Below are 24,696 nucleotides of genomic sequence, written 5' to 3'. Positions count from 1 at the left end.
CGGGGTGAGAGGTGACCTTTAGAATACTGCATGCTCGGCGCAGACAGTGTTTCCTTTGGATGTCCTCTACGGCTGGCAGTGTGGTCCCTGTGATGCATTGGGCAGTTTTCACCACCCGCTGAAGTGCCTTTCGCTCAGCAACAGAGCAGCTTCCATACCAGACTGAGACGCAGTTGGTCAGGATGCTTTCTATTGTGCAGTGGTAGAAGTTTACCAAGACGGCTGATGAAAGCTGGTTCTTCTTCTGGTTCATGAAGAATAGGCGCTGGTGAGCCTTCTTGATCAGGCTGGAGGTGTTGGTGGTCCAGAAAAGGTCCTTTGAGATGTGGGTCCCCAAAAACTTGAAAGATTAGACAGGCTCAACGGCCATCCCATTGATGTGTATGGGATCATGTGAGCCTGTTCGTCCCTTTCTGAAGTCCACAATAAGCTCCTTGGTCTTGTTGGTGTTAAAGAGCAGATTATTGTCGGAGCACCAAGTGGCCAGATGCTGTATCTCCTCCCTGTAGAACGTCTCATCATTGTTGCTGATTAGACCAATCACTGTGGTGTCATCTGCAAATTTGATGATGGTGTTGGATCTGTTCACAGCCCTGCAGTCGATGGTAAAAAGGGAGTAGAGGAAGGGGCTCAGCAGCCCTGTGGTACACCAGTGTTGAGTGTGACGCTGGTGGAGCAAATGTGGCCTGATCTAACATTTTGAGGTCTGTTAGTCAGAAAGTCCATAATCCAGTTGCAGAGTGATGTGTCGATATCGAGGTCTTTTAGTTTGATCAGTAACTTGGAGGGTATGACAGTGTTGAATGCTGAGCTGAAGTCCACAAACAGCATTCGTGCATAAGTGTTTTAATTGTCCAGGTGTGTGAGTACAGAGTGCAGTGCTATAGAGACTGCATCCTCTGTGCTCCTGTTGTCACGGTAAGTAAACTGATGTGAGTCCAGTGTGGATGGCAGAGAGTCTTTTAGAAGTGCCAGGACCAACCGCTCAAAGCACTTCATGATGATGGGTGTGAGTACTACAGGGCGGTAGTCATTCAGGCATGTTGGGCTGGGGTGTTTGGGCACTGGCACAATAGAGGTGGCTTTAAAGCATGTTGGCACAGCTGCTAGGTTAAGTGACAGGTTGAAAATGTCTGTGAATACCCCAGCGAGCTGTTCTGCACATGCTTTGAAGACTTGCCCAGGAATACTGTCTGGTCCAGCAGGCTTACGCACATTGATCCGACTCAGTGCGGTGTGTACTTCTGAGGAGGTGAGTGTGATAGGTGAGTGGTCGGTGGAGGAAGTGATCCTAGTGTAGGGTTCTTTATTGTCTCTATCAAAGCGGGCATAAAAGTCATTTCCCAATTGGAATACATAGTACTAGTCAAAACTGAACAGTTGATATCTCAATGACAGATCCTATAGAAATCAATGGAAAAAATGTAAATTTGTTACTCGTAACAACATAATAATTACTAGTAACTATTAAAATTAGTACTAGTATCTAATAACTCAACTATTTAGTCTCCACTTCACTTCCTAATCTGCAATTGCCTCTCTGAATATCACACTAACTGTACCCAAAAAATATATATATATATACTAATACTACTAATACTTTCCTTCTTAGACTTTACAGACCTGAAACTTGCCTATAGCACTTATTCATTGTTGCTCTTATAGTTGTGTAAATTGCTTCCTTGTCCTCATTTGTAAGTCGCTTTGGATAAAAGTGTCTGCTAAATGACTAAATGTAAATGTAATAAATAAAAACTATATATTTAATAAGTACTATCTAATGAATAAGTAGTAGTATCTAATAAAATAAACCAGTGTCTAATGAGTAAGCACTAGTATATTTTGAAAACTCTAGTATTTAATTAATAGCACAAGTATTTAATTTAAAAGATATCTGAAAAATAAGCACAAGTAACATGAAAAAAGACATTAGTATGGCAGGGCTCGAAATTGTCGCATATGTGCCCGAAATTTTATCTATGCAACCTCAAAATATATTTGTGAGCATTTGTGCGAGTGCATGAATGTGTTGTGTGCGACCAGTTTTTACTGTGCAAAATGTTCACCACATGCGCAGATTCGGGAGACATTCATGCTTAATGCATCTCTGCACTTGAAACGGGAAACGCAGCGCTCAGGAATGGTTTAAAACAGTTGTCATGTCAGCTTGCTGCAGTAAACAAAGCCAAGGCCGTAATGCTTGCCCCACCGTCGCGCTGTTCTTATTGGCCCACTGCTCTAGCACTGAAATATCAGCTGTCAATCACTCAGTCAATGCCTTCTGGCTTGGGATGACAGGAAGAGCTACTACCGCGAAACCATGGCATCTAAAGTTACAAATGATGACACATCTTACTAGTGACCATGTGCTGAATGTTAATCCACCATCTACACTTTTCGATGAGTGAATAAAAGACTTCAATTGGCTTCAAGTCCCGCTGTAGAATGGTGTTTTCAGGTAACTGTTTGCCACATCTAGCATGAGAACTTCTGTTTAATCCTTCATTTAATTGCCAGATGCTGTCCGCCGTGCAAGTGGCAGCTATATGTCTATGTAATTTAACACCACGTACACCATCGCAAACGGGCTTACACTGAGTAAACTAATATCGCTACTCATGAAAAGACCGGTATTGCTATTAACATGATGTATGCATATAATAAGGTGCAGTACATGTCAAAAGCATCAGTGCAGTATCAGACAGCACCCGTGAGAACAGCACAGTTATATCATTAACAGAGTTATTCATGTCAAGCAGTGCGTGCAGGGCCGGTGGGTGCTCTGTGTATCTTTTGGACACTCAGTTATGTTATAAAAATGTATTTTCTTGAGATAATGGGACGAGACATATTTTCCTCACGCTTGCATTTATACTGTTGATTTCAAATGCAATTAATATGTTTGTATAAAACTTGTAGTAATGATGCTTATAATTGGTGGGTGCGACTACATTTTGGCTGACGCGCCAAAATTTTTAAAGTTAGGAGCACCGGTGCTACCAAGCAAAAAGGTTAATTTCGAGCCCTGCTAATGGGTGATGCGGAGGCATAGTTGGGTTGCACCTTATCTCACAGCAAGAAGTACAGGTGAATTGAGTATGATAAAATTGACTGTAGTGTATGAGTCTCTGAATAAGTGTGTATGCTTCCCAGAGATGGGTTGTGGTTGGAAGGGCATCTGCTGTGTAAAACATACGCTGGATAAGTTGGCGGTTCATTCCACTGTGGCAACCCCAGATTACATTTTTTTTTATTTGTTTTGCCACAAATTTCAGAACCCTGTTATCAATTTTCAAAACTCGAAACATTCACTACTTTAAACACAGACTCTCCAGTGTTCAATACTCTGCATGCTGCATTCATTTCCTTTGAGAAGTCTTGCATTTGATGGATCATTGGTTCCAGGCCCGGATTGGCTAATCGGGAGGACCGGGAGAATTCCCGGTGGGCCGGTCCGTTTTTTGGCCGCGAGGGCCGGTGTCCCTAGCTGCAGAATCTGTTGCTCTCAGCAGTCACACTTTTTTAATTTATTTATTTACTTGACCACAGCCTTGACGCCGCGGACCCGGGTTCGATCCTCGTTAGAGTAACTTATTATTTTCATTTTTATTGTTAAGACATATAATACTGTTAGGGTTGTTGAACATTTGAAGTTCTAAAGCAGCTGTTTTCTCAAAAAGAGTTGTGATAGTGTCATTAGAAACTGATTTGGAAATGACCTTATTTTAATATAGTCAGTCGTGAACTGAGGTGGGCCGGTCTGAGGCTTGAAACTCCAGGGCTGAAAAGGAGTCCCACTCCGGCCCTGATTGGTTCACATAATCCTGTTATCATACAAATACCACAGGAACAAACTTTAGATCACCAGCACACAAGATGCACATCGTTACAATAAACAATCTTTTACAGTCATTAAATATTGTTGTTTAAAATATATGATACAGGTTTCATAATGGTTTATACATGAGTGTAGAGGGAACAGTACAGATAGTGGATACACTAAACTAAGTTTATTCCAACGCAATCTCATGGCAATTCGTAACTTTTTGATTTAGTGGCTAATTCTCATTCCATCATAATGTAGGTTTACTGTCATTTTTTCTCACTGCAATTCCCCATATAGAAAGCTGATATATGGCATGATATATGGCAACATATGGAAATTACAACTGGTCTCGACATACTGTATTTAAAATCTCATAATAGTCAATAATTTGTCAAAATCCCTGTTTACATTTTTTTCATCCATATCACGTGTGTGTGTGTTTGTGTGTGTGCATAAAGAGGCTCTTGTACAACAAATCCAAAAGGCTTAAGCTCAACAATAGCTGATAGTCACTTTTGCTGGAACTTGATTCCAGGGTCTCCTGTTTACTAGACAGGCACTTTGACCAACTAAGCTACAGCGCCAAACGACCTTGACAGGGGCTAATTTTTTAATCGAAAAAAGAAAAAATAACTAACAACTGTAGTGCTGCATGCACTCTTAACAAAAAGCCACCCTGGCACCTGTACATTAGGCACTGCTGGGATTTGAACCCAGGATCTCCTGTTTACGAGACAGGTGCTTTGACCAACTAAGCCACAGCGCCAACGCTGAAAAGAAGGCAGGACGTTTTTGCACACAAAGACTAAAAAAAAGCCAGCGAGTCTAAAAATGGCAAGCAAAGAGGTTGTTTAACTCTATTTGTCGCACTATTCATTACGCCTCAAAGCTATACAATTTCAAAATCTACTATGCTTTCTACTCAGTTATTTTGCACATGCATAAAGAGGCTCTTGTACGACAAATCCAAAAGGCTTGATCTCAACAATAGGTGGCAGTTACTTTTCCCCAAAACCACAGGTTGCCTTCGAGTCATTCCTCAAGCCCACTAGGCCATACACCGCTTTCTATTCTCCCTTATTTAAAACAGCTCAATTAAGTCATCGGCTTTATTGTAGAGTACCCCTAGTATCTGAGCCTGCACTGCACAATGAAAGAAAGAAGCAAAATGGGATGGACAGATGCCTAAAATGTTGGAAACGCACCACACCTTAAAGGCTGATTTATACTTCTGTTTACCTCATAGTTAAAGTTGTTGCACTTCCGCCGGTTCCTGCCTCAAAATGAGCGAGTTTGAGCCACTTGTACATCCCGGAAGTGTTCAGGAAAAGCCAAAAATTAACAAAGAAACTCGACACAGAAGAACATTTACACCTCACTGCCAACTAGCGTTTCGGATGTGTTAATGCAGACCAACAGAGACAGCGCGCAGAAGTATAAATGCACAGCTACGCGTTGAATATTTAGCAGACCAGAATATTTTTTCCACAACAATTTACAGTCACTTGTCCAACTGTCTTTGAATAAATCATAAGGTATGAACTCCTATTTTATAAACATACAAGGGCAATTATTGTCTATTTGCTCCGTGCGCTGCTCCAGATAGCCAAACAAGCTACATCATCCTTTACCTTAGGTTCTTCGCAACAAAATTAGTCCATTTTCAGCTTTTTCTGTTTTTGTGTGAATGAGTAATCCCTTGCTATGTCTTGTAAGTGCCAAATGCAACAAATTTGGGTCATGAAATTCCAAAATTCAAGAAAATACGATAACATATTTACAAAAGGACTTTTTTTTTTTACTAGTCATTTTTCAAAATCTTTTGTTAGACTTTGCACATTACTTTTCTAAAAAAATTTTTACACACACACACACACACACATATATATACATTATTTATTTTACATTTAAAGTGTGAAGGCCGTTTGGACATTGAAAAATAAAATGGAAAAAAGTCTTACTGTGCTATTTGCTTTTTTGATATATTGTTATGATTTTGATGTGGTTATGAAGAAGTAAAATTATGATTTTTGTGATAATAACCCTTGTAATATCTAGTTTTTCACTTTTGACAGGTAGGAAACATTTCCCACCCTTCGGTTGAACTAAAATGATTCTTCCATACTAAATGATTAAGACAAAATTATTTTTTCTCGTGCGTCCTGACATATGCTGGTAACTAACAAAAACTGTCCTCAGTTTGATAGAGCACACAGGGCCTGAGTTATGCACTAAGGCTGGCTTTAAAAAAAAAAAAAGAAAAAAAAAGCTGTTTGTGTTGAGGTGGTTCAACATAGGACAGACAACATATATATATATATATATATATATATATATATATATATATATATATATATATATATATATATATATATATATATTAATAGTTAGCATTTAACAGCAGTGTTTTTGTAATTTCAAAGGGTTTTCTTTAAAATGACATTAAGATATTGCATTTATTGTTCTGTATGTGGGTGTGGTGAGACTTTAAATTTAGGTAGGGGAATTATTATTATTTTTTTTTTTGCATGTTTCCTTCTTCCAGTTGGAATAGAATAACTCTTGAATGCATTATTATAGAGAGAAATGTATTTTTCTTGTGTTTACTGACACCTGCTGGAAAGAAATGGAATTTTGATGGAGCACACAAGGCCTGAGTTCCACATTTTTTAACTTCAGTTTATATAATACAGTATTTTATGAAATTTTAAAGGATTTCTTTTAAAATGATACCAAACTTTTGTATTTATTCCTATGCATGTGGTTATGGAAAGCTTTTTAAATCGGAAGGCCAAATTCAGGCGGAAATACCCAAAACATCCCAAAAGCTTAACAGGTTCATTTCTGATGAGCTGCTGAAACTCATCCCAAATCGAAGCTGCAGTAACACTAGAGTTTGAGCATGCGACATTTTGTTTTATGGCACTGCGAAAAGGGGCGGGATTAAACAAGATGATTAGACATTAAAAAAAGTGAGCGATTGTCGTGAGAGGTCATGTTTTTATCTTCGATTGGTCTCACACAGTCAAGTAATGCGATTTCGCAGGCCAGAGTTTACCAAGCTTGAACTCTGTAACGCAGTGAACTGCAAAACTTGACCCACAAACTTTCGTTTACAGTCTGACGCATTTGCGTGCATATGAATGGAAGTCTATGGGGAGAAAGGTCCAGTGTAACCGTGGCTTAGGTGCAAGTAAATGGTTTCTCTCCAGTGTGGATCCTCATGTGTCGGTTAAGTTGTGATGATTGTATGAAACTCTTCCCACACTGAGTGCATGTAAATGGTTTCTCTCCAGTGTGGGTCCTCGTGTGTTGATTAAGGGATGATGATTGGCTGAAACTCTTCCCACACTGAGTGCAAGTAAATGGTTTCTCTCCAGTGTGGATCCTCATGTGTTGATTAAGGTTTGATGATCGGCTGAAGCGATTTCCACACTGAGTGCATGTGAATGGTTTCTCTCCAGTGTGGATCATCATGTGTTCTTTAAGAGATGATGAGCGTCTGAAACTCTTCCCACACTGAGTGCATGAGAATAGTTTCTCTCCAGTGTGGATCCTCATGTGGTGATTAAGGTGAGATGAGCAACTGAAACTCTTCCTACACTGAGTGCATGTGAAAGGTTTCTCTCCAGAGTGGATAGTCATGTGTTCATTAAGGGATGATGATTGGCTGAAACTCTTTCCACACTGAGTGCATGTGAATGATTTCTCTCCAGTGTGGATCATGATGTGTCGGTTAAGTTGTGATGATTGTATGAAACTCTTCCCACACTGAGTGCATGTGAATGGTTTCTCTCCAGTGTGGATCCTCATGTGGTGATTAAGGGATGATGATTGGCTGAAACTCTTCCCACACTGAGTGCATGTGAATGGTTTCTCTCCAGTGTGGATCATCATGTGTTGTTTAAGAAATAATGAGTGTCTGAAACTCTTCCCACACTGAGTGCATGAGAATGGTTTCTCTCCAGTGTGGATCATCATGTGTTTATTAAGGTGAGATGAGCAACTGAAACTCTTCACACACTTGGAGCATGTGAATGGTTTCTCTCCAGCGTGGATCATCATGTGGTAATTAAGGGATGATGATTGCCTAAAACTTTTCCCACACTGAGTGCAAGTGAATGGTTTCTCTCCAGTGTGGATCATCATGTGTTTATTAAGGTATGATGATTGGCTGAAACTCCTCCCACACTGAGTGCATGTGAATGGTTTCTCTCCAGTGTGGATCCTCATGTGTTGATTAAGGGATGATGATTTGCTGAAACTCTTCCCACACTGAGTGCATGTGAACGGTTTCTCTCCAGTGTGGATCCTCATGTGAATCTTAAGATCGCCTTTTCTTCCAAAATTCCTTCCACACTGAGTGCAGGTGAGACGATTCTTGTCTCTCCTTTTCAAAATACCATCAGTCTGTAAATGAGTTTTTTCCTCAATTTTGACATGATGTTCCTCCTCTTTCCTCTCATTCTCTTCAATTAGGTCTGAAATAAATAAAACATTAGTTTTCATTAAGTCTTAAAACTCTCATCAAAAGCGTAAAGGTGAAAAGACACTGGAAACATTGGCTACACACTGTAAGTTTGATGCACATTAAATGTAAAATAAATCAGATCATATTTTGTTCAGTCCATTAACGTGTGCACATTTAAGCAGATTCAATTCATCTTCATCTAGTGCTTTTACAATGTAAATTGTGCTGAAGCCACTTAACTTAGAGGTTCTAGTAAATTGAAACTGTGTCAGTCCAGTTTACAGAGTTTCTCATAAAAGTCATTTTGGTCATATTGATAAGACACAGATTTGAAAGCTGTAAAAAGCCTATTTTTATTCGTATATATTCAGAATTACAACAAAACGTTTTTCTAAAATTTGTAAAGCAGACAGGGAATACTTGTTCATTCTGTGCCTGACTGGTAAACGCATCGGGAAAAAAAAGTTCTGAGGTAACAGTTGAACAAACAGCTGAACATTTGTCTCACAAACATGAGACATGCCTGTTCAGCATCTGCATAAAGGCTGAAATATGCACCTTTCCCCTTGTGTGCTGTTGGGTCATTTTCATCCATTCGGGGTTGATTTTGTGGATCAATTTGGTCAAAACTTTCTGTGTTTTAGCAAACGGATTGATATTTGGAAACATTTTATTTTTACATAATCTAGCATATTATTTTATAGCTATATTCTACTGTAACATGCTACGTCAGTTAGCATTAAATTATAAATCGACTTTCTTATAAATATACCTAAGATGGCTGGAAGTACACATATAAACCATTTATGGGCGCAGTCGTGTAAATGATCAGTTGAAGCCTTTTAATATTTACTCAGATCTTATTTTCATTCAACAGCAATAGCTGGATGCCTTCATCCATATTAGGGATTTCCTGGAATGTTCTGCTACTTTTGTGAGGCATATATGGAATTTCTGCTCAAGTGTAAATGAAACAGGCATTACATGCATTTAAAGTGCTACAATGCCCACATCAACCTATTTTGAGGAAAACTAAAAAAAAAACGTAAGAAATAATTTTCTACTTAAGAAAAAAAAAATTGTACCATTTTTGAAACAATTGTTACTATATCAAAAATAGTAGCCTATTGAACATCAATATATAGCAAAGTAATGAAGTCAGAAATTCCAGTATCTGGACAACATTACACCTTAGTTAAAAGACAATTACATTTTCAAAAAACAAACAGAAACTGCAAATCAGGAGGAGATAGGAGGCTCAAGAGGTATGATATGGCTCATAACAGACTAGTAAATGAGAAGTGGGTTAATTTATCAATGTTTTTTTTTTCCTTTTTGATGTCACGAGTTATGCTGGATCTAATCTCACTATATTTGCTAAAAGTGATATTTAATTCATCTTGTTCTCTATATCTAACATAGGGCTGGACAATAATATAATATCAATATATCACGATAGATTTTTTTTCAATAACGGTGATATGATTTTTAAACCCATTTCCAATATTTCGATACATTTGTGTATATGTTTTACATATGTTTTATCCTATCTATATATATATATATATATATATATTTATATATTAAGATTTTCTATCTTGTATCATTTGTCACTAAATGACTTTACGTGCTCAGAATCAGTGTGATGTCACTTGCGTGATGAGAGTGCTCAGAAGTTGATTAAGCTGCTCTGTCACAGAAAGCTAGAAAATGAGCGACCTGAATACAGATATAGAGGAACAAGCTTCCACAAGTAAGAATGCAGACAAAGTAGTTGATGTGGACATTGTTCGGCTTTTTAAGTTCCGATAAACTTTTTGTTTCGGCGTTCTGCAAACTGAGGGAGAGCGATACCGACTAGCATCGTAAACACATCAAATTGGTTCATAAAAGTTTAAGTCAACCTGTCGCCTCACCATCCACCTTTCCGACACCAAACACATGGCTATAAGGCGCAGTGTAGGGTTTTGCATGTCTACACATGAATATACACATATAAACATATAATATGTTCAAAACAAGTATGACACTTGCACATATATAAACCTACTGCATGCATACACCCACATACACATGCACAGACATATAAACTCGATCCGATCATAAACTAGATCCTTGGATTGAATTAAACACACACACACACACACAATACTCTCTGCATGCTGGTATAGCACTCAAGAAAACTTAAAAAATTAAATTCACAAACATATGTATCAGAAATCTGGTTATTTCAAAGCTGATGAAATAGAAAAAATTGGATTAATAGAATTATTAAATCTGTTAAATAATGAAAATGTGTTATACAAAATATTAGTTTATATAAATAGACTATATAAAAAATATAAGAACTATTTTATGTTAAATCTTTTAACTTAATTAGGTATTTACATACACAAAAATAGTCAGAAAGAACCCTTATGACTTTGCAACATCAAGCAGCATTAGGCATGGGCTAGTATAAGATTCTGACAGTATGATAACCTTGAATATATTTTCTTCTGAGACACTTTTAAAATATTTTTGAGCAGTAAACATGTCAGGCTCAATAATTGAAATGAATCACAGATTTCTTTACGATTTAAAACAGCCTCTTTGGTCTTTACTGCAGGAGATAGTGTTGTCCTAAAAAACAAAACATTAAAAAAATCTTACATATACTGTAGGAACGGTCCAGCAGGAAATGATGGCGATTTTAAAACTTTGACTTTTCCAAACTGCGGTAAACCTTGAATATAGTTATTGCCCCATGCCTCAGCAGCATAACACTGATAATTAGGATCTAAAAATTAATTCTTTAAAAAAAAGTCTCAACGATTCCAATGGTGCCGCCTGTTGGTGCATGAAGAATATGGTCTATATTCTGCGACTGTAAAATATTTTCTAACAATTAATTATTTTTGTGTCCTTTCAGCATGCTCAATATTGGGGGCATCCACATTTTTTGACATACTGTAAACCAGAGTTTCTGCAGGTTTTACAAATTTAAATTTAAGACTTTATGATATTTTTAAGACCATTATGAATGAAATTTTAGACTCATAAAGGACTAAAGGCTAAAGAACTTTTCAAATGGCCCAGATGGAAAAGATTTTTATTTGCCCCATCAAAATAAAATTTATTATTAAAACTAAAAAAATGAACAAATGTTTTTAAAGTTTTAAAAACTATAACAAACTAAATCTATGCACAACAATCTGTCCAGGTTGATATCCACAGCAGTAAATACATGGAGCACGTTTAAACAAATGTTATTGTGAGGAAAATAATTAAACCATTATGATAAATAAAGTTAAAAAGACCTTTTTGAATAAAAAGTTGAAAGTTTTATTAAGTTGAATTGTTGGTGATTGAATTGGTTTTGGCCAGATTGGGTAGAAAAACATAAACAAAGGAAAAAAAAGAAAAAAAAAAAAAGACCCAATACAATATTTCAGTAAATTTAAGACTTTAAGGCCTAAAATGTTAAGTCTGTTATGAGAATACTGTAGGTCAAATATCATCAGCTTAGTTAAACCTTTTATTAATTTATTGTTTTTATTTATTTTATAAAGCACCAAGGATGCTTTACAAACAGCAAAAGAACAAGAAAAGCAATAACGTTAAGAAGGTAAAGAAAATGAGAGACTAATAACACATAAAAGAAAGACAAAAGACTGGGAACAAGTAACGAAAGAAACTGATTCTGTCTTTTAATGAGTGCTTATGTGCATTTAGGATAATTAGGCAGCACACTCAGGGCTGCAAGATGGATTTAATTCAGTATTCTTATTATTAAAATATATCTGAATGAGGATCAAATGACTGGGTTGGTCTTTGAGAATGAAAACCAACCTGTTTGTTCCAGCAGATCTTCTTGTTTGACTGTGAATGTTTCTTTAATCTTCACATCTTCACTCTCCTCTTTAATAAACGCCATCTTTATAACAGTGTGGAGATCAGTCGCTTCAGCAGGAGTTTTTCTCTGCGTTTTGACACTTTGTCCTGTTTAAAATGAACAAAACAATAAAAATGTCCTGTTTAAAATAAATAAATCAATGAACAGAAACAAAATAACTTCTCTTTAACACTTGCTTTTAACTTGACTTTCTTTTAATTATCAAAAAGAAATCAGGTAAAACATTTCTTTAAAAATAGAGGTAAAATCGGTTTTATATTCGCACATTCGGACTTTCCCCTTAATGATATAATTTCATTAAAGTATTATTTGCAAGCTCTAAATAGCGAAATCATATTAGAAGCAAATGACTATCAAAGTACAACATTGTTCAGTCAAATAAACAAATGTTAATGTTGTTTTCAAGTCATACTTGCATGCTAATTCCGATCAAATGTTCAAAGTAACATGGTAAACAATATATAGACTGCTAAATGAACGAATGTGTGAATATAAAACCAACTTTACCTCTTATCAGAAAAGTTTGGGAAACCCTGCTTTAAAACATTTATTACACCCTTTTCTGTTTCAAACAATAGCCCTCGGCTACTGAGAATAAAATAGTACTACGTTGTATAAAGGGTTTGAATATTATTGTCAACAGCAGGTACATAATTTAGCATTGGATAAAAAAAACGGAAACTTTAATTAAATCGGGTTATATCCGTAAACGTTTAAAAACACAAACCTTTCTCCAGTTGAATCCCAGCGCTGAAGCGGCGCCGCCTGATGACGTCACACGTCACGCCAAAATAAAAGTCTTTTTTGTTTAGCTTTTTTGCCCCTTACTGTCCCAGTCACGACTTATTGATACATTTCTCCCATGTTTTTTTTTTTTTACTTTATACTATTTCTGCGCTCTCTCTCTCTCTCTCTCTCTCTCTCTCTCTCTCTCTCTCTCTCTCTCTCTCTCTCTCTCACACACACACACACACATTTCACATTTTAGGTGCTTTTTTGGCATGACAAATAACTGTACATTTGTATTGCCAAAGCAGTGCAGCATCGCTGTGTACAAACAAGACAGTGCAAAAAGGGCAGTAGTGCAAACAAATATGGATATAAAATATAATACAGAGAAAACACAGAAATAAATAAAATAAAAATTAATAAAAATTAATACAATTAAAAATAGTTTAATAAAAATAAAAAGATTAATAAAAAATATTTAAAAAACAGATTAGATTTCTCTCTCTCACACACACAAACACACACTTCAGTATTTTAAAGTTGATCAAAAAATTTTAATCTAAACATTAAGACAATTTTGAGAAACTTTTTTTTAATCCAGTTCATGATGACTTGCATGTCTACAACACATTACTTCCTATTAATATCTGAGTCCAAATCTCATTCTCATAATTATGTCCTCTTCTATTTCTACAACTTTATAGGCCTATATAGGGTTTCTTGTTGTTTCATATAAATTGTCGTCTCTTATAATCTGTTCCACGTTTCCTGCCATTCTTTAGCAGTTTCTTCAGTAAAAAAAAATTAATTTGCAGAAGCATTAAAGGGGTAGTTCACATAAAAATAAAAATTCTGACATTTACTCATCCTCTACTTGTTCCAAACCTGTGTGAGTTTCTTCTGCTGAATGGAAATGAAGAAAATAGGCTACAGGGTCAAAAGGCAGCCACTATATGGTTCAACAGCTCCTATTTTGGGACATGGCTGCTTTTTTCAACATTTTCTGGCACTCAAAGTGTTCTTGGAACTCGATTACAATTGAACCACTAAATGTTTTTGGTTCCTTTTCTGGACTTTGAGCATCTCGGGACTCTTGCTGTGTATGACAGATGAAGGAGCTCTCTGATTTCATCTAAAGTGTCTTCATTTGCATTCTGAAGATGACCAAAGTTCTCAGGGGATTAAAACAACAGGTAGAGGGACAATCGCTCTCGAGTGCCTAGTGCACACTATGACACACGCATTCCACCACTGCTGATATACAGCCACATTGCACTGCTTTTTTTATTTACTTATTTTTATTGCAATAACAACAGGCCATCACAACAAATAGAAATACAAAAACTGATAGCACTGATACTCATGATGATATTCCCAGGTAGGAGGTGACGTTCGAGCGACCTTGCACAACGTTCCCTGAAAGTTCCTTAAAGGTAATAAAAATCCAGAACCTTTACAGAACATTAGGGATGTTCTTAAAACGTTCTCTTTTAGTCTTAAAATAACGTTACCAGTATGACTTAAGGAGGACGTTCTGTTTTGGCCATTCTATGGTCATTTAATAACGTTACAAAGAGAACCTTTCTAACATTTACAGAACATTTCCACATGGTCCTCCTTTAGTACATCTATAGCCCGCTAATGCTCCATTCAAAACCTTCGGTGACTTGACAAGGGAGATCTGGAACAACATAGTAAGTCACGTGACATACATATTTGCGCGCAGGATTATTGATGTATAGACACACTAGTTAGCGAAGTGCGCTAATTTTGTATTTTTATTTATTAGTTAGAGTAAGTTCAGGGCGCTTTGCGCTGAAGACTTTTCTTTTCATATTATTATTTTCTTATTTAGTGGATTGGGGAGGAGATTAAGGGAATGTTTTTGTTATATTTATTTCTTTGATTTCCATGCGCAAACTTCAGTTCCCTCTCCTATTTGTCTTGGTTCTTTTCAAATTTATCTTATGGTTTGTAAATATTGTAAATAATGTAGGAGCAATAAATCTTTTGTGGTGCTAATTTGTTGTTTGGTGTTTTCTTTTGCCATTTTTCAACATCAGTTTATACTTTGGTCATCTTTATGTTACTCCTTTTAATACCCTAGACAAATTGCCATCAAGGATCGTAACACATATAATAACGTTTCGAATAGGACTTTAGGAGGACGTTCTGTTTTGGTCCTGCTATGGTCACATAATGACGTTACAACATAACATTTCACAGCACCTGGAATTAACACAAATGAGTTTGAAGTTACAGTGTGTCTCATCCATTTGTGATTAATGTACAAACAATTATCTACAAAGGACAAAAGTAGCAAAAATGGACAGTATGTGATAGCTTTACTGTGTTAAACGGAAAAGGTTTTGTCACAGAGTATCTTTTATATTCTCTTGTGAATGTCTATGCATATTTGTATGCCCAAACACAAGTGATAATCAGAGAGAAAAACATCTTTGTTACATACCAGGTGAATAAGAGGCTTTCGAGAAAGCTGAGCTGCTCACACATGTTCTGTTCAACTAAAAAAACGAAGGAAAGAAAACAAAATGGGCACAGAAACAAGTTACATTTTAATCGTTAAAATCTATAGACACTTTTGTAAAGAAATAATTGACCTGCTAAGAGTGTGTTGACTCTTACAGAAGCCGGTTATGAGCGGCATGTGCTTTAAGAGAAATAAAAGACTCTAAACTCACATAAAGAACAAGTTCAGTGATAAATAAATGACAAAAAAATTGCTAATAGTTAACTCATGTCAATGTATTGACTAAACTTGACAAATAAAACCTCAATGTGAAGTTCAAAAATTGTTTCTCTCAACAAATGATAATATATCACTGTATAATAGTATAAGACTTACATAACTATTATATAAGTGAATGTAGTTGTGTGTATTGAGACATCGGTGTGGCTTGAGTCTTCAATGCTCATTTGCACCTTTACACAAAGAATTCAGCCAAGCAACTGAGAAGCTTCTACAAAAACAACACACGACTCTTGCATTACTTTATAACCAGGCTTGGGAAAAAATTAATTGAAATGTCTTTCAAATCAAAATACCTCAACATAAGTGTGTCAATATTATCAACAACATGCAGCAGCCAAACTAAAAAATAAGCTTCCATCATTAGTCCTATAAAACAAAAGCAACAAATCAAATGAAGATGGCTAAAGTCAACTTATTTTCCCAATACATCATTAATTCTCTGTAAAACTGGTTTGTAAAGCTGCTGAACTTTCCATCCCCCACGGTATGTGTCTTGAGTCTTCACTGCTCTCCACTGCTTATTTGCATCTTTATACCAGCATTAATGGGGGCCAATTGAGTCTTATCCAATCACATTCCAGATCCTGTAGCTAAGCAGGGTTGTATCTATATATTCTGGGTTCCTAACAGAAACGTCATTGGCTTATTTTGCTAAGTAAAGAGAACAACTTTGTATGACAAACTACGATTGTTGATTCCTACATTGGGATTATTACCAACAACAACCTACAAAGAAAAGCCCACTGAGGCCATTTCTCATCCCACATATTCATTGAAGACTGGAAAGGTGAGTTGCACATTCTGAATTTACTCTTAAATAATATCTGAATGCTAACATTATAAAATGTAAAATCTAAACATGCGTGGATGCACTGTTCAACGTTGAATTAAAGTTCTTCAGTCATTTTTAAAAGCTTCATTACAACTTTTTATTTACTTTTTTGTTTGTTTGTTTATTTGGTTATGAATATTGTTTTTATCCTGACAAATGGACTGTAGCCCAGTTTCAACCTAAGTTAACCTAGTTAAGTTTCAACCTATTACATATATAGGTTGGAACCTGGCAGGCAGTTTTGGAGAATTTAATGTTTCCCTATTCAAACATACAAAGAGGTGGCAACATCAGTTGAATGCAAGTGAATGAGTTAAAGCTATGGATAAAGAAATACAACCGTTTCAACAAAATGCTCTTACCAACCGACCTGAAGGCAACCCAGATAGCAGGCAGTAATCGGCCCGAGCTCGGCTGCCCTCCGGCGCCTCCGGCTCCGACTCGGCATCGGCGAGTGTTATCCGGGCCGAGTGCGGCCCGCAGCTCGCTCGCGCACATGCGGTTGTGATGCGGCTGTAAAGCACTGGCCCGATTCCGATTAACCATATCCGGCCCGCGTCTGTCTGTAGATTCCTGGCCGCCTCTGGCAAGGACTCGGCTGATGGCAACCGATTAAGTTCTTATTTTATCTAGTAATCTGTTAGCTCCACGTTTAATGCTAATTTGAGAAAATATTAATGGTACGATAGCAAAAAAAAAAAAAAAAAAAAAGAATATTTAGTGTGGATGGTCGCTATGTTTAGACGCAAACAAAACAATATTATTTATAAATAGATTATACATGTCATCTAGAGAAAAACTATGTAAAATTCGCTTATTTTTGAGATAGCACGCTCCTGTGCTGACTGTTTTTTTTTTTTTTTTAAAGCAAAAGTTGGTTTCACAATAAACACATGCGTTACTAAACTCCTGATCCAAACTCCAATCCAGACGGTGGCGGTAATGCTCCAAAAAGCTTGTTGTCAACCACCATGGCACGAAGATCACAAGAAGAAAAAGTTTGGTTTTTCAAAGGTTTCACGTGGATTCGGGTCAGAAAGGTAAGCTTTTTACTGCTTGTGTACTGTATAATTAGCGAATTTAGAGCTTAAAACATTTCCACGGTGTTTGATTGTAACAGCGTTTAGTAATTTAAACAGTTTGAAATGTAACTTGCTTTAAGAAACACGACTGGAGCTAATGTATGCTAACGCTAACAGTTACAAACATGTCTGAAAGTTCCTGTCCCTAACACAATGTTAGATTGTAACGTGTGTAGTAACTGAAAACTTTTAATTATTTTAAAGAAACATGAAACGAATTTGTGTGTATGCTAACTTTGCGTTAAAGAAAGTTTCTGTAGACGAATCCATTAACTAACTTGGCAAAACGTGTTTTTTTCCTGATTTAACATTATAAAGTACCGTGGATGTTGAAAAAAATCATTGTACAGGCGTATACTTATCCAACAGTATTAATTCTGTGATTATGTGTAAATAAAAACTAATCGTTTTGGATTAATAAAATATTATTGTTTATCTTGTTTATGCAGTTAGTCACGAAAATGATCAAAACTCGACTGTTTACTATTCTCTTTAAATTATCCAAGAGAAATATATTACTATGCACTTTAATTCATATGTGTTAGCCTATGTGAATCAATTATATCTGTTGTTCAAGCTGTAATGGTCAGTTAATGTAAAACTAAACGTCTTAAAGCAGATTTTGATGTTTTTTTGTTTTTTTATGTTATTGACAGTGATAAATTCTGATTTAAATGAATGGGTAACAATATTTGTTGGTTAAGTCTTATTGTTCTTGTTTAACAAAGGTTAGTGAGATCATTTTGCAGCACATCACGACCAAAGAAGTCAATGGCACACTCTTTTGAACGTGAATAGGCATGGTATAGTTGTGTGCTAAAATTCCATTATAAGCTGTAAACTGCTGATACATTTTCAACATAGATTGAGCTTTTCAGACATTACATTACTAATTGCTTCACAAACAGCTGAAATGGTTTATTGTTATTGGCTATCATCATCAAACATTTTTCACAATGGTAGGTTAATCTTCATGGGTACAGAATATTGCATGTGCTTGACCATCTTACAAATCTATGTCTCAGATTCATAAGGCTGTCACTCTGCATGAATCTCCGAATAAATCTTGTGCAACCTTCTGTGTACTGATTATTTACACTATAGGTATTATATGCATTAATTAACTTTGATAGTATTTCAGGATTTGAACTTTTCTTTACGGGAGGTTAACAACAATGTGATGTTTTATTATAGATGCATATGAGGAAGCTCGACTCAAACATCCACACGCAACTGTGATTTCTGACTGGTAGACAGATGAGGATGATGATCGCCTGTCATACATCTAAAGACAGAACAGGTTTGTTTGCAATTATTTTAAACACATACTGTCAACATTATGTCATTGATCTATTACAACCTGTGAGTTTTGCCCTGGCACTATACTAAAGTGATGTTTTGTTTTGTAAATGTATCTGATTAAGGGACAGTATAGACACATCTATACCGTGATGAAGAAAAATTACTTGGAACAAAGAGGCTGGATAAAAGGCAGGTATGAAGATTTCAGAAATCAATGCAGCACCACAAGTACCATCACCATCAATGACTATGGCAGAAATCTTAAGACCACCATCAAGATGCACAGATACTGTACATTCCAGTACACCAGCCGTGTCCAAACTACGGCCCGCGGGCCATCTGCGGCCCGCGAGGCTTTTTATAAATATCAATAGAATCTGGCCCGCTATACAAAAATGAACGTAATTCAATAAATAACCACCGGGTGTCGCTATTACATGCATTCAATTAAGCAGCAGTTCTTGTTATGATCTATCTATCTATCTGTCTGTCTGTCTGTCTGTCTATCTATCTTCACACAGTTGAAGTCTGAATTATTAGCCCCTCATTTATTTATTTCTTCTTTTTTAAATATTTCCCAAATGATGTTTAACAGAGCAAGAACATTTTTACAGTATGTCTGATAATATTTTTTCTTTTGGAGAAAGACTTATGTTTTATTTCGGCTAGAATAAAAAGCGGTTTAAATTTTTTCATGAACCATTTTAAGGTCAAAATTATTAGCCCCTTAAGTCTTCAGAACAAACTATTGTTATAAAATAACTTGCCTAATTACCTTAACTTGACTAGTTAACTTGATTAACCTAGTTAAGCCTTTAAATGTCACTTTAAGCTGTATAGAAGTGTCTTGAAAAATATCTAGTCAAATATTATTTACTGTCATCATGGCAAAGATAAAATAAATCAGTTATTAGAGATGAGTTACTAAAACTAATATGTTTAGAAATGTGTGGAAAAAATGTTTAACTCTCCGTTAAACAGAAATTGGGGAAAATATATATATATACATATACATGTGTCTGTGTGATGTATGTAAAATTTGGCCCGCGACAACGTTTGTTTTTTTGCATCTGGCCCTCGGCCCAAAAAGTTTGGACACTCCTGCAGTACACCTATGAACATTTACAGTCTTTGTTCTAGTGCAGTTTGAGATCAAGACAGAACTTATTGCATCTCGTGATGTCTTTGTAAGAATTGAAGACATCACTAAATTTGTTAAGGTTTAATGCAGCTAGAAAGTAAAGATCAACTAGAGAATATCAGCAGTGTCTAACCCACTGTTGTATTTACAGAAGTTGTATGAGAATAAGCTACAGGTTGATTTATACTAATCTGTTATTTTTCTTTTTTAGCACGACTGACTGAAGTTTTAAAATCATGCAACGTCATAAAGCAGCAGCTGGGCCTGATTCTCACAAAACCAAAACAGACGTGATGAAATTCCAGATGTAAACACATTTGACCTCCCTTTGGCCAATTTGATTTGGAAAAGCTTGAAAATCAACTAAAGGAGCAGCCTGAACAAATGAAGAAACTGGTAAGTTCAAGCTCTTGCTAATTTCAAAGTGTTTTAAGTTTATTTGTTTTTTTTATTGTTTTTTTTTTTTGCTTCGTAGGTAGCCTACTTTTTTCCTAATTTTTTCTTTTTTTTACATTAGTACTTGTTCACTACTAATTATCTGTTTATCTTTTAATCACAGATGGAGTGAGGACAAATGTCCATACCACGCCACTGATAAAGAAGTGGAAAAATGCATTACAAGGTAGCTACAACTTGCCCCTGACAGGGATGGAGGAAGAAAGAAGAGAAAGCTAATGTGTCAAATGTCTACATCACTATTTTGTTTTATTTTTTAAACAACATTTTAAGTGTATTAGGATGTTCCCTGATACTTGAACAATTTGTTTCTTTCATTTGCATTTATATATATATATATGTATATGTATATATATGTGTGTGTGTGTGTGTGTTCTAAAGAAACATCTTGATACATTTTTAATAAACGTAATACAAATAAAATTATAAATAAAAAATTGCACAAGACGTGTATATATATGAAATGCATAATCATCTCACTCATGTCTTGCTGTTTGTGCAATTGATTTTGTTCAAGTTTATTTAAAAAAAAAAGTTTGACTTTATACTTCTGCAATATATATATATATATATATATATATATATATATATATATATATATATATGTATTTGTTTGTTTATTATTATTTTAATGTTTTATTAAAAAATGTTTCAAGATGTTTCTTCAGAATTCTGCAGTACTTTTTACAAGTTTGACTTGGATATTTTACGGATTGTCATTGGTATTTTTAAGATGTTTCTTGCTATATCTTAAATTGGTTTCTATATTTAGGTTTATATAAAATTTAGCTGTTTTTTTACAAATTTTTAATTCAAGTCTATTGGGAAAACAGGGTTGTTTTAAAAAACAACTGTGTTTGTGTGTAGTTTTTAGAGTTTTTGTTTAAATCTTTCTGTGTGTCTTTATTGTGTTGTTTTATTGTTGTTTTTATATTGATATTCTTGTGCACTACAAAATTATTTATAAAATTTTAGTACTATTTTTTTCATGCAATCAATAAACGTTTAACATTTATTTATTTTGTCATTTGTCTGATTATTTTCGTTACAGAATATGTATGCAGTTTGCACTTTATTCAAAGGTTAAACGCAGTGCTTACACTTTGTGTTTACATTATAGCCTGTGTTTGCTGTTATATAAATTCAAATGGTTGTAATACCATATATCAAGTACCAATGTAATACCAAAAGGTTTTATAAGGTGTTTAAATACGGAGTCGCGCCAGCTCCGGGCCGCAGCGCACATTACCCTCGCGCCGATTCCGGCGCGGATGCGCAGCGTCGGCTTGCTTACGGCCGCCGCATCTGGCCTGAGTCCGGCAGCCGAAGTTGGGCCGAGGGGTTAGTCTCCGGCAGGCAACAATCTAGCCGGAACTGGCCCGAGTGTATTTTGCTATCTGGGCATGTGCGTCCGATAGCTCCGTCCCTTCCGCTACGTAAGCAAACCTGCGGTCGTTGAGTGCGTGAAGTGTCCATCATTCCACACTTCATTTTAGCGGCTGAATGAGTGCATCATCCGGGTAATTGAAGTGCTCTTATTATTTTTAGTGTTTTCAGTGTGAACGCACTACTTACACTATTTATACTACAAAATGGCGTAGAATAGTGCATAAGTATGCGATTTGGGACGCAGCTATAGTACTGGAGTGGCGCAGCCTAATGATGTCACACCACCACGCCAAAATAAAAGTCTTTTTTAAAGCTTTTTCCCTCACTTACTCTTAGTCATGACTTATTGATACATTTCTCCCTTGTTTTCCACTTTTTACTTTATCTGCTTTCTGTTTTGTATTTGTAAGACCATCACTATTTATGTTAATTAAATAAATTATTTACAACCACTAGATCTTGGCCTTCAGGTAGGTTGATAAGTGGTTGCATTTTCTTTAAACGATTGCATTTCTTCATCCATAACTTTAACCCACATTCACTTGCATTCACTGATGTTACCACCTCTTTGTATGTTTGAATGGGAAAACATCAAATTCTCCAAAATTGCCAGCCAGGTTCCAACCTATATAATATGTTGTAGCTTATTCGGGCTTATTTATTACAGTCCATTTGTCAGGATAAAAACAATATTTATAACCAAATAAACAAAAAACAAAAAAGTTCCCATAAACAAAAAAGAAGCTTTTAAAAATGACTGAAGAACTTAATACAACGTTGAACAGTGCATCCACGCATGTTTAGATTTTACATTTTATAATGTTAGCATTCAGATATTATTTGAGTGTAAATTCAGAATGTGCAACTCACCTTTTCAGTCTTCACTGAAGAAGTGGGATGAAAAAATGGCCTCAGTGGGTTTTTCTTTGTAGGTTGTTGTTGGTAATAATCCCAATGTAGGAATCTACAATAGTAGTTTGTCCTCCAAAGTTGTTCTCTTTACTTGGCGAAATAAGCCAATGAAGATTCTCTTAGGAACTCAGAATATAAAGATATCACCCTGCTGAGCTACAGGATCTGGAATGTGATTGGATAAGACTCAATTGGCCCCCTTTAATTCTGGTATAAAGACGCAAATGAGCAGTGAAGACTCAAGACACATACAGTGGGGGATGGGAAGTCCAGCAGCTTTACAAATCATAGTTTTACATAGAAATAATGATGTATTGGGAAAATGAGTTGACTTTAGCCATCACCATTTGTTTTGTTGCTGTTGTTTTGTAATTCTATTGATTGAAGCGTTTTTATTTTGGCTGCTGCATTTTGTAGTTAATGTTGATACATTTATGTTGAGGTACTTTGATTTGAAACACATTTCAATTTATTTTTCCCAAGCCTGGTTAAAAGGTAATGCAAGAGTTGTGTGTTGTTGTTTTTTAGAAGCTTCTCAGAGTTTTGTGTGAGTTTAGAGTCCTTTATTTCTCTTAAAGCACATGCAGCTTATTACTGGCTTCTGTGAGACAGTCAACACACTCTTACCAGGTCAATTATTTCTTTCCAAAAGTCTCTATAGATTTTAACAATCAAAATGTAGCTTGTTTCTGTGCCAATTTTGTTTTCTTTCCTTCGTCTTTTAGTTGAACAGAACATGTGTGAGCAGCTCAGCTTTCTAGAAAGCCTCTTATTCACCTGATAGGTAACAAAGATGTTTTTCCCTCAATTTATCATTTGTGTTTGTGCATACAAATATGCATAGACATTCACAAAAGCATATATAAGATACCCTGTGACAAAAGCTTTTGCTTTTAACACAGTAAAGCTATCACATACTGTCCATTTTTTAAAAATATGTCATGCATCTAAATATTTATAATCACAAAACAATTATATCACAAGTTAATTTTTTGTTCGGGCAGTTTATACAGGGTAATGCAATGACAAGAGTTCATTTTCATAACTACACAATGCAGAACTTTTAATGTGATTAACCTGCTTCACCTACATCAACTACAGCATTTCTCAGATTTCTGTTTCACTATGGTGTAATTACAGTGGTGAACATCACATAAAACAACAACAGCACTTACTCCTGTAACTTGTTTGCAACAATGACATTTTAATATCTGTCACATATTCATTTAAATAAATGGCTCATCATTGTGTGCGGTCATCTTTATTAATAGCTGCCTGATCTTTAATTGAATAGTGTCGTTTTACATATAAGAAACCTGTTAACAGGTATAGCTGTTAATTCCAATACCAACTTGATAGCCTAAAGCATATTACATGAACAAGACCTGCCTTTCATCTCTTAGGACAGAGGTTCTCAAACTGTGATACGCGTACCACTAGTGGTACGCAGGCTTCCTTCTAGTGGTACGCAGAGGAATGAAATATGTCATGTACATGCTACACACATTTCAAAATATATCAAAAATGATGTATATAACATGCCATATATGACATATAGCCTATATTTCCGAGGTAATCTGCCACGTTTTTTTAACTGTGCAGAGTTGTAGCTGCTTTACTAGGCCTACTTGGCTACTATATTTCAATACTGCTCATTTTGGTGGTACTTGATGAAAAACGTTTGAGAACCTCTGTCTTCGGACAAATAATCATAGGTGTCTATAACAATACATGCTTGATTGCCCAGATCATTACAATCATTACATCTGAATGGTGCCTTTTAGTAAGCATAGTTCTTCACCAATACCAGTTTAATACTTTATATAATTACACATGTGAGGCATCACAGTGGTGCAGTGGGTAGCATGATCGCTTGACAGCAAGAAGG

General features: G+C 35.8%; 2 protein-coding genes and 1 non-coding gene across 3 annotated transcripts in view; all 3 read right to left on the bottom strand.

Annotated features, from left to right (window-relative positions):
• LOC101886704 (zinc finger protein) overlaps positions 1–22,917 on the bottom strand; it is an 846,922-nt gene extending 824,005 nt beyond the window's left edge. Inside the window, exon 1 of the mRNA XM_087249134.1 lies at positions 22,767–22,917. The gene's annotated coding sequence lies outside the window, so the exon portion shown is untranslated. The remainder of the gene's footprint in view (positions 1–22,766) is intronic.
• On the bottom strand, positions 4,519–4,592 carry trnat-cgu (transfer RNA threonine (anticodon CGU)). Its single transcript has one exon. It is a non-coding gene; the product is annotated as a tRNA-Thr (tRNA).
• On the bottom strand, positions 5,709–12,980 carry LOC137491200 (uncharacterized). Its single transcript, XM_087248760.2, has 3 exons — positions 12,920–12,980; positions 12,129–12,278; positions 5,709–8,307 (listed from the first exon to the last, which is right to left on the bottom strand). Exons 2-3 carry the CDS (start codon positions 12,211–12,213, stop codon positions 7,010–7,012), a joined length of 1,383 nt encoding a protein of 460 aa, XP_087104886.1. The 5' UTR covers positions 12,214–12,278; positions 12,920–12,980; the 3' UTR covers positions 5,709–7,009.
• Positions 22,918–24,696: the final 1,779 nt, after the last annotated feature.

Source organism: Danio rerio, chromosome 4 (genome assembly GCF_052040795.2).
Source record: "Danio rerio strain M-AB ecotype USA chromosome 4, GRCz13ab, whole genome shotgun sequence".
NCBI lineage: Eukaryota > Metazoa > Chordata > Actinopteri > Cypriniformes > Danionidae > Danio > Danio rerio.
Note: the sequence above shows the minus strand (reverse complement) of the source record. Positions and strands in the feature narration are given on the sequence as shown.

Bases quoted from the DNA above. Each gene is read 5' to 3' on its own strand.
- LOC137491200 (XM_087248760.2), bottom strand. From the start codon at position 12,213: ATGGCGTTTATTAAAGAGGAGAGTGAAGATGTGAAGATTAAAGAAACA. The intron at 8,308-12,128 runs GTTGGTTTTCAT...TATTTATTTCAG, and splicing joins AGATCTGCTGGAACAAACAG to ACCTAATTGAAGAGAATGAG.